Consider the following 14,080-nt stretch of genomic DNA (forward strand, 5'->3'; position numbering starts at 1 on the left):
ATACCCGGCGCCAATTCAAGGAAATACGCACTTTTTTTGTATTGGATGTTTATCTTTATTTTTGCACATTTTAAAGCAAAATAAGCAATACTTTTACTTTTGAAATGCTTATACTATTGCAGAATATTAAGATTTGCACTGTATGTTTATTTTATATTTGCACATTAAAAAGCAAATAAGCTACTTTTTAATTTTGTTAAATGTTAAAAGTTTTAAATGTTTACATTGTTACAGAATAACATTTTTTGTCATGTTGTTGTCAATGTTGACCATACTTTCCCGGGAGACTCCCGAAATTCAGCGCCTCTCCCGAAAACCTCTCGGGACAAATATTCTCCCGAAAATCTCCCGATTTTCAGCCGGAGCTGGAAGCCACGCCCCTTCCAGCTCCATGCGGACCTGAGTGAGGACAGTCTTTTTTTCATGACGGGAGGACAACAGGGTGACAAGAACTAAATCATCCAGACTAGAGATAAATTATATTATGTTTATTTTACCTAAAAATAAATATATTTATTAATTTAAAAAAAAACAACTAAATACATTTTTACTATATTTTGCTAAAAACATCAACATTAATTGTATTTTTATTTGTATTTTTTTGTGACTCCTTATTACATCCAGCCATATAATTATACATTAAAATAAACATATTTGAAATAATTGATTTTAAATTATCATAATTCATTTAAAATGACCATATTTAATTATTAAAATAATTGCTTGTTTATCAACAACTTTAGCATTTTATTCATTACATTTTGAAACTCTCAGAAGCCAAGTTGTTACATTCCTTAATATTTATTTATGCAAGTTTGAAGTATCAATTATCTAAACAGTTTTGTTTGCATATTTTCAGGATGTAGATATCTATATATATATATATATATATATATATATATATATGTATGAAATACTTGACTTGGTGAATTCTAGCTGTCAATATACTCCTCCCCTCTTAACCACGCCCCCAACCACGCCCCGCCCCACCCCCGACCACGCCCCCACCCCCCACTTCCCGAAATCGGAGGTCTCAAGGTTGGCAAGTATGATGTTGACTGAGTGGCTATAATTTTTTTTTGTAAATAAAAGCCATGCCTTTTGAAAAAACTGGCCTACATTTATTTTTTCATCTTCATTTGAAATTAAAAAAAATAATCGGTAAAAGGAAAAATAATCTATAGATTAATCGAAAAAAATAATCTATAGATTAATCGATAGAAAAATAATCGTTAGCTGCAGCCTTAGTTTAACATCAGATATCGTCATACTTGCCAACCTTGAGACCTCTGATTTCGGGAGGTGGGGGTTGGGGGCGTGGTCGGGGGTGGGGTGGGGCGTGGTTGGGGGCGTGGTCAAGAGGGGAGGAGTATATTGACAGCTAGAATTCACCAAGTCAAGTATTTCATATATATATATATATATATATATATATATATCTACATCCTGAAAATATGCAAACAAAACTGTGTTTAGATAACTGATACTTCAAACTTGCATAAATAAATATTAAGGAATATAACATAACTTGGCTTATGAGAGTTTCAAAATGTAATGAATAAAATGCTAAAGTTGTTGATAAACAAGCAATTATTTTAATATTTAAATATGGTCATTTTAAATGAATTATTATGATAATTTAAAATCAATTATTTCAAATATGTTTATTTTAATGTGTCATTCTATGGCTGGATGTAATAAGGAGTCAGGAAAAAATACAAATAAAAATACAATTAATTTTGATGTTTTTAGCAAAATATAGTAAACATGTATTTATTTTTATTTTTATTTTTTAATAATAAATATATTTATTTTTAGGTAAGATAAACATAATAATAGAATTTATCTCTAGTCTGTATGATTTAGTTCTTGTCACCCTGTTGTCCTCCCGGCATGAAAAAAGGCTTTCCTCACTCAGGTCCGCATGGAGCTGGAGGGGGCGTGGCTTCCAGCTCCGGCTGAAAATCGGGAGATTTTCGGGAGAATATTTGTCCCGGAAGGTTTTCGGGAGACGCGCTGAATTTCGGGAGTCTCCCGGAAAATTCGGGAGGGTTGGCAAGTATGGATATCTTGTCTTTGTAGTGCATTCAATTGAATTTGGGTTGAAAAGGATTTGCAAATCATTGTATTCCGTTTATATTTACATCAAACACAATTTCCCAACTCATATGGAAACGGGGTTTGTATATGAATGAGGTAGATCCCCTCGACTTGGTCAATTGAAAAGTAGCTCGCCTGCAGAAAAAGTGTGGGCACCCCTTCTATAGCCCATTAAATCAAGAAAAGGTCAACAAAACACCGCCCCGGGGCCCATGAAATGACAGAAAAAACATTAGAGGGAAAGGCTAAACTAAATGTGTGACCTATAATGACACACCCACATTGACGGTGAGGAAACCTGCGATAGCTTCCAGCCCATATAAAGCACAAATGATGGTGCACGGAGGTTAATACCAGCGTAACACCTGAGGTGAAGGAAATATGAAAAAGCCCCCCAATATGCTACGCATGGTTGGGCGAAGAATCTGATAAAGCCTATCAGGGGGATTTCGCTGCAGATGGAGAATTGGGGGAGGAAAAAAAAAAAAAAAAAAAGCCCAAGGCTGGGAAATGTGCGCCTCAATATACGTGTGTGAACGGTTGAGTTGTGTTATGATTTATAGCGGCCTAATATGAGCTCAAACACACTTGGGTGCCTGATGTGCATTTCCAGCACATTAGCATACGCGTGTCACTGCTGCTAGAGAGCGTGAGGGCTGCTGGATCTCAGATAATGTTACAGACCGGGGAAGGATCCATCAAACCGACGCCAGCTTTTTGTCTTTATCTACTTCTTCTCCTCTGTCAGTCACTCTGCTGGCTTGCTTCTTCACCCTATATCCTCTTTTATCAGTCTCATGTCACGCTTTAACGCACCGCATCCGTTTTTTGGGGGTTTTTTTTGGTTCTCTATCAAAACTGTTGCTCTTGCATTGATTACAGGGAGAAGAGGCAGCCCAAAAGAGATTCAATGTTTTCATTTTCCTTACCCTCCGCTGTGGGTGTTGTTGAGAACGCACGGGCCCCAGCCCCTCCACTGCCACCTGATGGTGGGTGCCGGGAGACCATATGCCGTGCATGTTAGCGTCTGGGTGCTGCCGCTGGGATACGGGCTGGACGGCTCTGCCACTTCTTTTTCATTTATCTGTGGGGAAACTATGATAGAAGAGGAGCAGTTATATAGCAGCTGTCGTATTTTGTCAGTTCTTACTGTGGAAGGGACTTTAATGCATACTTGCCAACCTTGAGACCTCCGATTTCGGGAGGTGGGGGGTTGGGGGTTGGGGGCGTGGTCGGGGGTGGGGCGGGGCGTGGTTGGGGGCGTGGTTAAGAGGGGAGGAGTATATTGACAGCTGAAATTCACCAAGTCTAGTATTTCATACATATATATATATATATATATATATATATACTGTATATATATATATCCATCCATCCATCCATTTTCTACCGCTTATTCCCTTTGGGGTCGCGGGGGGCGCTGGAGCCTATCTCAGCTACAATCGGGCGGAAGGCGGGGTACACCCTGGACAAGTCGCCATCTCATCACAGGGCCAACACAGATAGACAGACAACATTCACACTCACATTCACACACTAGGGCCAATTTTAGTGTATATATATATATATATATATATATATATATATATAATATATATATATATATATATCTACATCCTGAAAATATGCAAACAAAACTGTGTTTAGATAATTGATACTTCAAACTTGCATAAATAAATATTAAGGAATGTAACATAACTTGGCTTCTGAGAGCTTCAAAATGTAATGAATAAAATGCTAACGTTGTTGATAAACAAGCAATTATTTTTATAATTAAATATGGTCATTTTAAATGAATTATTATGATAATTTAAAATCAATTATTTCAAATATGTTTATTTTAATGTATATTTCTATGGCTGGATGTAATAAGGAGTCAGAAAAAATACAAATAAAAATACAATTAATTTTGATGTTTTTAGCAAAATATAGTAAAAATGTATTTAGTTTAAAAAAAATAATTAATAAATATATTTATTTTTAGGTAAGATAAACATAATAATACAATTTATCTCTAGTCTGGATGATTTAGTTCTTGTCACCCTGTTGTCCTCCCGTTGTGAAAAAAGGCTGTCCTCACTCACGTCCGCATGGAGCTGGAAAGGGCGTGGCCTCCAGCTCCGAGTGAAAATCGGGAGATTTTCGGGAGAATATTTGTCCCGGGAGGGTTTCGGGAGAGGCGCTGAATTTCGGGAGCTTCCCGGAAAATTCGGGAGGGTTGGCAAGTATGCTTTAATGTCTCTTGTATTCATGTACGCGTTCAAGCTAGCTAGCTTGTGTCCACAGTGAATGGGCAGTGTCATCGGTCCGCGAGTTTATCAAAACGTTATTAATCATGGTGTTACTCATGCACATAATAACGTATCCATTCCATCCATCCATCTTCTTCTGCTTATCCGAGGTCGGGTCGCGGGGGCAGCAGCCTAAGCAGGGAAGCCCAGACTTCCCTCTCCCCAGCTACTTCGTCCAGCTCCTCCCGGGGGATCCCGAGGCGTTCCCAGGCCAACCGGGAGACATAGTCTTCCCAACGTGTCCTGGGTCTTCCCCGTGGCCTTCTACCGGTCGGACGTGCCCTAAACACCTCCCGAGGGAGGCGTTCGGGTGGCATCCTGACGAGATGCCCGAACCACCTCATCTGGCTCCTCTCGATGTGGAGGAGCAGCGGCTTTACTTTGAGCTCCCCCCGGATGGCAGAGCTTCTCACCCTATCTCTAAGGGAGAGCCCCGCCACCCGGCGGAGGAAACTCATTTCGGTCGCCTGTACCCGTGATCTTGTCCTTTCGGTCATAACCCAAAGCTCATGACCATAGGTGAGGATGGGAACGTAGATCGACCGGTAAATTGAGAGCTTTGCCTTCCGGCTCAGCTCCATCTTCACCACAACGGATCGATACAGCGTCCGCATTACTGAAGATGCCGCACCGATCCGCCTGTCGATCTCACGATCCACTTTTCCCTCACTCGTGAACAAGACTCCTAGGTACTTGAACTCCTCCACTTGGGGCAAGATCTCCTCCCTAACCCGGAGATGGCACTCCACCCTTTTCCGGGCGAGAAAACATGGACTCGGACTTGGAGACAAAGAGCAGCTCGAAGACTTCTATGGGAATGAAACAACAAAGATTCAGATTTCCCTCGCCCGGACGCGGGTCACCGGGGCCCCCCTCTGGAGCCAGGCCCAGATTTGGGACACGATGGCGAGCGCCTGGTGGCCGGGCCTGTCCCCATGGAGCCCGGCCGGGCACAGCCCGAAGAGGCAACGTGGGTCCCCCCTCCAATGGGCTCACCACTCATGGGAGGGGCCATAGAGGTTGGGTGCAGTGTGAGCTGGGCGGCAGCCGAAGGCAGGGCACTTGGCGGTCCGATCCTCGGCTACATAAGCTAATCACGTATCATCAAACATATATTAACGTTGTTGCTCTAGACCAGTGGTTCTTAACCTTGTTGGAGGTACCGAACCCCACCAGTTTCATATGCGCATTCACCGAACCCTTCTTTAGTGAAAAATAAAATGTTGCTTTTTTCAAATTCAAGAAAAAGTTATATGTTTTTAGTAACACTTTAGTATGGGGAACATATTCTAAGTAACAAAGACTTAATTTGGAGTTTTTTGACACTCTTGGTTGCTTTGTTGGGTCCGCTCCTGTCTCTGGCCATGCTTCCCCGTGGAACACCGCAGAGGCCACAACAGTGTATACGGCGTCAAATTCTAAGTTAATTATTATTTGCAAAAAAAAAAAAAAGTTTATGAGTTTGAACATCAAATATCTTGTCTTTGTAGTGCATTCAATTGAATATGGGTTGAAAAGGATTTGCAAATCATTGTATTCCGTTTATATTTACATCTAACACAAGTTCCCAACTCATATGGAAACGGGGTTTGTACAACAGTTGTTTCTTTCATTCAAAAATGTCAGTTTAATTTTTATACTTGGCAAATTCATCCGACAGGCCGGATAAAACATGTTCGCGGGCCTGATCCGGCCCTCGGGCCGTACGATTGACACCCCTGCTGTAAAGTTAAAACAGATTTAACCTTCTACTGTTAACAGATTCACTCGTTCTTGCACTTGTATAGCAGTTAAGAATGCTAAAATCTTACTTAAAATCGTACAAGTAACTAAGGTTTTATAATGGAAGCCCATTACTGAACCTCTTAAGGCCCAAGCTGTTTGTTTACATGCTTTTTTTTTATTTCTCTTTGCTATTTGGGCTTATTGGACCCTAATTAGAATAACAACTAAGAATCATCTTTTGATATGATGTACTTAGTCCATAAGTAACAAATGTGTACTTCATGTTTAGTGACATGCTAATTCTTATTTTTACACTTTTTTCCTCCCAAATTCCATTGTATGTTTTACTCTACTGACACCACCATAATGCAGTATAAGTGTCCACATAAGGGCCATAAAACCCCAATTCAGTAGTGTACACAATTTTGGAAGTAAGAGCTAAAAGGTGCTGTCCACGCATGTGGCCAACTAAGCCTTTTTAATATGGGAAAACTGAAGGAATAAACAAATCAAAAGTGTTGAAACACCTGGTGTGAATATAAGTGTATTCAACCCTAGATGTTCTACCATACTGTATAAATTAGATTACCGTATTTTTCGGAGTATAAGTCGCACCAGCCAAAAATGCATAATAAAGAAGGAAAAAAACATATATAAGTCGCACTGGAGTATAAGTCGCATTTTTTTGGGAAATGTATTTGATAAAACCCAACACCAAGAATAGACATTTGAAAGGCAATTTAAAATAAATAAAGAATAGTGAACAACAGGCTGAATAAGTGTACGTTATATGAGGCATAAATAACCAACTGAGAACGTGCCTGGTATGTTAACGTAACATATTATGGTAAGAGTCATTCAAATAACTATAACATATAGAACATGCTATACGTTTACCAAACAATCTGTCACTCCTAATCGCTAAATCCCATGAAATCTTATACATCTAGTCTCTTACGTGAATGAGCGAAATAATATTATTTGATATTTTACGGTAATGTGTTAATAATTTCACACATAAGTCGCTCCTGAGTATAAGTCGCACCCCCGGCCAAACTATGAAAAAAACTGCGACTTATAGTCCGAAAAATACGGTAAATGAAATTACAATTTTAAAAACAATTCGCGCTAATATTCATTTTGTGGGAGGGGAGTTTGTATATACTCGGCCTACACATCTCTCCAATAAATACACAAGAGGCCTGAGCCAGGAAGAAAATCAAGAATTTTGTAAAAAAATAAAAAATATTTACACAAAAAATAAAGCCTAAACGTTGGTTAACATTTTCCCTTTCTGAACCCTCCCTCCTCAGCAGGATGAGGAATGTTTTCATAGAGCTACGAACTGTCCAAAACAAACTAACCAACAATTATGGGACTGATCACATCGCACTACTCTTTATCTACTCAAACAATTTTACAAATATATATATTTTTTAATTGCGTAAATAACACATGAAACTTTTGTTTCAGCACACTCATCTCTGAGGGAATGTAGCCTAATAGGTCGGTTACCATTGACAACCAGCGTGATGTTGAGTCTCCTCTCCAGAGCAGCTGCACCGTTCTTCAGCACCAGCGAGTAGAAGCCGGCATCTTTAGGACTAACATCCCTAATCTCCAAGGCGTGGTTGAGGTGAATCCTCATACGCTTCATCTTGAACTCAGGCCGCTCGGTAATCAGCTTTCCGTCTTTGTACCTTCACACATAAAACAACAAAGCACAGCTGCTACAGAGCCTCCCGTTCGGTTGTTTTCCTCCTAATTAGGTGTGTAAATCTCCAGATAGAGTGGCCAAAATAGGCTTTTTAGAAAATGTCTGTTAGACTTAATGGACACAACAGGGAGCCCCAACTTACCATCGTGCTTCAGGCGTAGGGAATGCTGAGACGTTTACATGTAATTTGAAGGACTTCTGGCCAGATGTTACCTCCACCACTGATCCACTTCTGTAGTCCAGGTTTATAAATGGTTTTTCTAGGATAAAATACATAGTCTGGTAGAGATAAGAGCAGTGCAGGCAATCTATATTCAGAAGACCATAAATGGTTAAATATAACAAGGCAGGCACATATTTTAAATAATCACATAGAGTTAGCTACTATCCACTAATATACTAGAGAAAGTATTAGGGGTGTGGGAAAAAATCGATTCGAATTCAAATTGAAATTCTCACGTTGTATGTGTCATGTCTGTGGAATCATGCTTTGTTTTAAGTCATGTTTTGTTTAGTTTCTGGCTTTTCACTCCCTTGTCTTGTTTGCATGATTACCCATTAGTTTCACCTGTTCCACGTTTGGACTCATTGTGCACTCTTGTTTGTCACCATAGCAACCATTAGTTTTCACCTGTCACGTCACGCACCTGTTTCACGTTTTGAGTCACGCACCTGTTTTCGTTAATCATGTCTGTGTTATTTAAGCTATTCATTTTCTGTTGTTCGTCCTGACGACATCCCCGCATTTATGCCCCCTGTCACACTCTGTCCACCTCTGCGCACTTCATGTCCATGCCAAGTAAGTTTGTTTATTATTGCCACAGTTAGTGTTTTTTTGTTGTTCATAGTTTTTTGCCCCCGTGCAAGTCTTTTGTTTTCGTTAGTCAAGTTTGTACATCCGCCTTGAGCGCGCCTTTTGTTCCTTTGAGTGTTATTATTAAAAATGTATTTACCTTCACGCCATGACCAGTCCAATTCACTTGCACCTCGGGAGAACAAACCAAGCCATAGACCAAGTCATGACAGTATGATTCAGTATCGATTCTCATTTTTCAAAAATGTATTTATTTTTATATTTTTTAAATTTATTTATTTTTAATTTATTTTTAATTTTTTTAATCAATCCAACAAAATAATACAAAGCAATACCATAACAATGCAATTCCAAAACCAAACCCTACCCAGCAACACTGCAATAAACAGAGCAATTGAGAGGAGACATAAACACGACGCAGAACAATCCAAAAGTAGTGAAACAAAAATGAATATTATCAACAACAGTATCAATATTAGTAACAATTTCAACATAGCAGAGATTAAAAAATCACTCATTGACATTATCATTAGACATTTATTAAAAAATACAGTGGCTTACACTTGCATCACATCTCATAAGCTTGACAACACACTGTGTCCAATATTTTCACAAAGATAAAATAAGTCATATTTTTGGTTCATTTAATAGTGAAAACAAATTTACATTATTGCAATCAGTTGATAAAACATTGTCCTTTACAATTATAAAAGCTTTTTACAAAAATCTACTACTCTGCTTGCATGTCAGCAGACTGGGGTAGATCCTGCTGAAATCCTATGTATTGAATGAATAGAGAATTGCTTTGAATCGGAAAAATATCGTTTTTGAATCGAGAATCGCGTTGAATCGAAAAAAATCTATTTATAATCGAATCGTGACCCCAAGAGTCGATATTGAATCGAATCGTGGGACACCCAAAGATTCGCAGCCCTATTAAGTGTGACTCGTTTTTTACAATGTTTTAACATTGAGGACTGAGTTAGATAATGCCATAATTTAATACTACCTTTTAAAACTAGTAGAGCAAATGAGCCTCCCTTTCTTTATTAGTATACCTAATTCACCTCTTTGGACTATTCGGGCTGTTCTATTTTTAAAAAATCTCTTAAAAGTATGAATATCTATTTTCAAATGATGAAACATCAAATGTTGAATTTCAAATCATTAATAGTTTAAGGAGACGTAGGATGATTTTCCTCTGCTTCTGACTTATACATTTTGGATACCCGTCTATAAAGCAGATAAAGGTTTTCTCATTCGCTCTTGGTAACGTTTGACGGATAATAGATTCTCAATAAAGACTGTAGTTGAGTTCCATTTCAGAGCACTGTTAAACCAAACATACATAAAAAAATAATTCCAATTATAACTACCGTATTTTTCGGAGTATAAGTCGCACCGGAGTATAAGTCGCACCTGCCGAAAATGCATAATAAAGAAGGAAAAAAACATATATAAGTCGCACTGGAGCCCGGCCAAACTATGAAAAAAACTGCGACTCATAGTCCGAAAAATACGGTACATGTTTTTTCTGTCACATTCACAATCAATGACATTCATATAAAAATGTGCTAGCTCAATGTAATTCCATATACACGCTGGCAATTAGAATTAGTGAGCTTGAAAATTGATTTCAATCACCTCACCTCCAAATATGTCAACTCGACAACAGCAAATAGACAATCAAATACAGCTGACAAACATTAAAAACTTACAAGCAACCACAGTCTAAGGGACAACAAGAGACAATACTGGCCCATTTAATATTTAAATGGCAGAAGACTTAGCAAACTTTGTTGGTCTTCATCTGTTACAGCAGGTTTCAAATAGCACTGCAGAGCGTTATTGCCACCATTATTAGACTTGCATTAATGATCCGCTTCAGGATGTTTTCTAATTCATGTTTTGTTTTGCTTCAACCAAGACCCACGATCCACTGAAAACGGATTCCATGACCCACTTTTTGGAGTTTAGATCACTATATTAAAATCTCGCCACTAAAAGACGAACTGTATTTTTGTAGTTTTTTCTTATATGACATGTTTATTAAGGCTGTGAATCTTTGGGTTTGATTGATTGATTGATTGAGACTTTTATTAGTAGGTTGCACAGTGAAGTACATATTCTGTACAATTGACCAGTAAATGGTAACACCCGAATAAGTTTTTCAACTTGTTTAAGTCGGGGTCCACTTAAATTGATTCATGATACAGATATATACTATCAGATATATACTATCATCATAATACAGTCATCACACAAGATAATCACATTGAATTATTTACATTATTTACAATCCAGGGTGTGGAGGGGGGTGGGTTAGGTTTGGTTGTCATCATCAGTCATCAACAATTGAGAACAGAGAAATGGATATTGGAACAGTGTAGGTCTGACTTGGTAGGATATGGACAGCAAGTAGTAGTAGTAGTAGTAGTAGTAGTAGTAGTGGAGAGAGAGAGAGAGAGAGAGAGAGAGAGAGAGAGAGAGAGAGAGAGAGAGAGAGAGAGATCAGAAGGCATAAGAAAAAGTATCTGCATTTGATTGTTTACATTTGACTATTAACAATCCGGGGAGGGTGTTAGTTTAGGGTTGTAGCTGCCTGGAGGTGAACTTTTATTGCGGTTTTGAAGGAGGATAGGGATGCACTTTCTTTTATACCTGTTGGGAGCGCATTCCAAATTGATGTGGCATAGAAAGAGAATGAGTTAAGACCTTTGTTAGTTCGGAAGCTGGGTTCAACGTGGTTAGTGGAGCTCCCCCTGGTGTTGTGGTTAAGGAAGTAGTTTGACATGTACTTCGGTATCAGGGAGGTGTAGCGGATTTTATAGACTAGGCTCAGTGCAAGTTGTTTTACTCTGTCCTCCACCCTGAGCCAGCCCACTTTGGAGAAGTGGGTTGGAGTGAGGTGGGATCTGGGGTGAAGGTCTAGAAGTAATCTGACTAGCTTGTTCTGGGATGTTTGGAGTTTAGATTTGAGGGTTTTGGAGGTGCTAGGGTACCAGGAGGTGCATGCGTAATGGAAAAAGGGTTGAACGAGAGTTCCCGCCAGAATCCTCATGGTGCTTTTGTCGACCAGAGAGGAGATTCTATAGAGAAATCTCGTTCGTTGGTTGACCTTTTTGATTACCTTGGTTGCCATTTTGTCACAGGAAAGATTAGCCTCTAGAATGGAACCGAGGTAGGTGACCTCATCTTTCCTGGTGATAACAATGTCACCCACTTTTATAGTGAAGTCTTTGACTTTCTTAAGGTTGATGTGGGACCCAAATAGGATGGATTCCGTTTTACCCAAGTGTATAGATAGCTTGGTGTCCCACAATTCGATTCAATATCAATTCTCGGGGTCACGATTCGATTATACATCGATTTTTTTTTCGATTCAACTCGATTCTCGATTCAAAAACGATATTTTTCCTATTCAAAACGATTCTCTATTCATTCAATGCATAGGATTTCAGCAGAATCTACCCCAGTCCAGGTCCTAGAGGTCCAGTGATCACAGGTAAGAGCTACTCTGCTAGCTCTAGTCACAGCTTCCCCCACTTTTAGCTTTGTCTCTCTGTAAAGTGAAGGTACAACATTGTCTGTGAAAACCGAGCGTGATGGGATGTCATACCGTGGCTCAATAGTTTTGATCATGAACCTGAAGCCTTCTCTCTCCACTGCGCTGTATGGTCGCAGGTCTTTTGCAATGAAACAAGCGATGGATCTGGTTATCTTCTATGCCCGTTCAGAACTGGGTGGTAATTTTGTAAACTGGTGAAGTGTGCGTTGATCAGCAGCCGGTGTTGTTAGTGGATGATCTTTTTCCTCTGATTACTCTGGGGGGTGTCTGTCCAAGTGAGCGCGGGGATTTGAAGTATTCCCAAAATACTTGACTTTATCTTGCAAAGTCTGCAAATTGCATGAGTAATGTCAAGCCCTTCCTTGCCACGGTAAAATCCAAAGTGTCTCCAAACGTTTGCTTTCAAAATCCGCGGAGGCGGTTGTATTTCTTCTTTAGGCTGCTCTGTTTCTTTTTCTTCTACCTGCATTTTAGCGGCAACACAACAACACTACACTCCCCTTAGTAGCTAGCCACCAGGCATACTTGCCAACCCTCCCGGATTTTCCGGGAGACTCCCGAAATTCAGCGCCTCTTCCAAAAACCTCCCGGGACAAATTTCTCCCGAAAATCTCCCGAAATTCAGGCGGAGCTGGAGGGGGCGTGGCCTGTTTTCATGTCCGCTTTCCCACAATATAAACAGCGTGCCTGCCCAATGACGTTATAACTGTAGAATGATCGAGGGCGAGTTCTTGGTTTCTTATTTGGGTTTATTGTTAGGCAGTTTCATTAACGTCCTCCCAGCGCGGTAACAACACACAACAACAGCAGTCACGTTTTCGTCTACCGTAAAGCAGTTCATCTGCCGTAAACAGCAATGTTGTGACACTCTTAAACAGGACAATACTGCCATCTACTGTACAAGCATATGTGACAATAACATCTACGGCTTTTAGAGAGTGCAGTGCACAACTGCGCACACAACAAGGAGACGAAGCAGAAGAACGAAGAAGATACAGCCATGGCAACGCCGACGACGAGTAAGATAAAGAAATACGCTTGTAAGTTCCAAGCCACAGCTGCGATTGGACCTGGATAGCCTCCGGGAAGAAGTAGTGGACTACCAAGTGCTTGGCAGTGAAAATCTTCCTCAGGAAGCAAAGATTGACCGGTTTTGGGCCATGCTAGGGACAGATGTAAGATTCCAGACTCTAGTGCATTTGATGAAAGCACTTTTGTGCGTGCCACACAGCAATGCATCATCAGAGAGGGTGTTCAGCATGGCTAGAAAAATAGTGACAGAGAATAGAACAAGGATGGACAATTCAACCCTTAACTCAACTATGAGTAGATGAGTGTTATGTGTGTGTGTATATGTGTAAATAAATGAACACTGAAATTCAAGTATTTCTTTTATTTATATATATATATATATATATATATATATATATATATATATATATATATATATATATATATAACAAAATAAATATATATATATAGCTAGAATTCACTGAAAGTCAAGTATTTCTTATATACTGTATATATATATATATATATATATATATATATATTTCTGAAATACTTGACTTTGTGAATTCTAGCTGTAAATATACTCCTCCCCTCTTAACCATGCCCCCGCCCCCCCACCTCCCGAAATCGGAGGTCTCAAGGTTGGCAAGTATGCCACCAGGTAGCCACGCTGCTTATTGCGCAATACCTACGGTAGCCCAGAAGGCACATACACATTGCCGGGAGCGGGGGAATAAAATCGATTTTTGAAAAATGAGAATCGATCCTGAATCAGACAACGTGAGAATGGAGATTTGAATTCGAATCGATTTTTTTCCCACACCCCTAATGTTTATGTCCCATTTTTTTTAATA

The 14,080-nt window shown here is 39.5% G+C and overlaps 1 protein-coding gene across 1 annotated transcript in view; it reads right to left on the minus strand.

The window, feature by feature from the left end:
- Window positions 1–14,080, minus strand: part of flt4 (fms related receptor tyrosine kinase 4) — a 228,676-nt gene that overhangs the window by 89,936 nt on the left and 124,660 nt on the right. Inside the window, exons 8-10 of the mRNA XM_061927512.2 lie at window positions 7,976–8,093; window positions 7,632–7,816; window positions 3,030–3,195 (exon numbers count right to left, since the gene is read on the minus strand). Of these exons, the coding sequence (XP_061783496.2) occupies window positions 3,030–3,195; window positions 7,632–7,816; window positions 7,976–8,093 (469 nt within the window). The remainder of the gene's footprint in view (window positions 1–3,029; window positions 3,196–7,631; window positions 7,817–7,975; window positions 8,094–14,080) is intronic.

Source organism: Nerophis lumbriciformis, linkage group LG35, assembly GCF_033978685.3.
Source record: "Nerophis lumbriciformis linkage group LG35, RoL_Nlum_v2.1, whole genome shotgun sequence".
In the NCBI taxonomy this organism is placed as follows: domain Eukaryota; kingdom Metazoa; phylum Chordata; class Actinopteri; order Syngnathiformes; family Syngnathidae; genus Nerophis; species Nerophis lumbriciformis.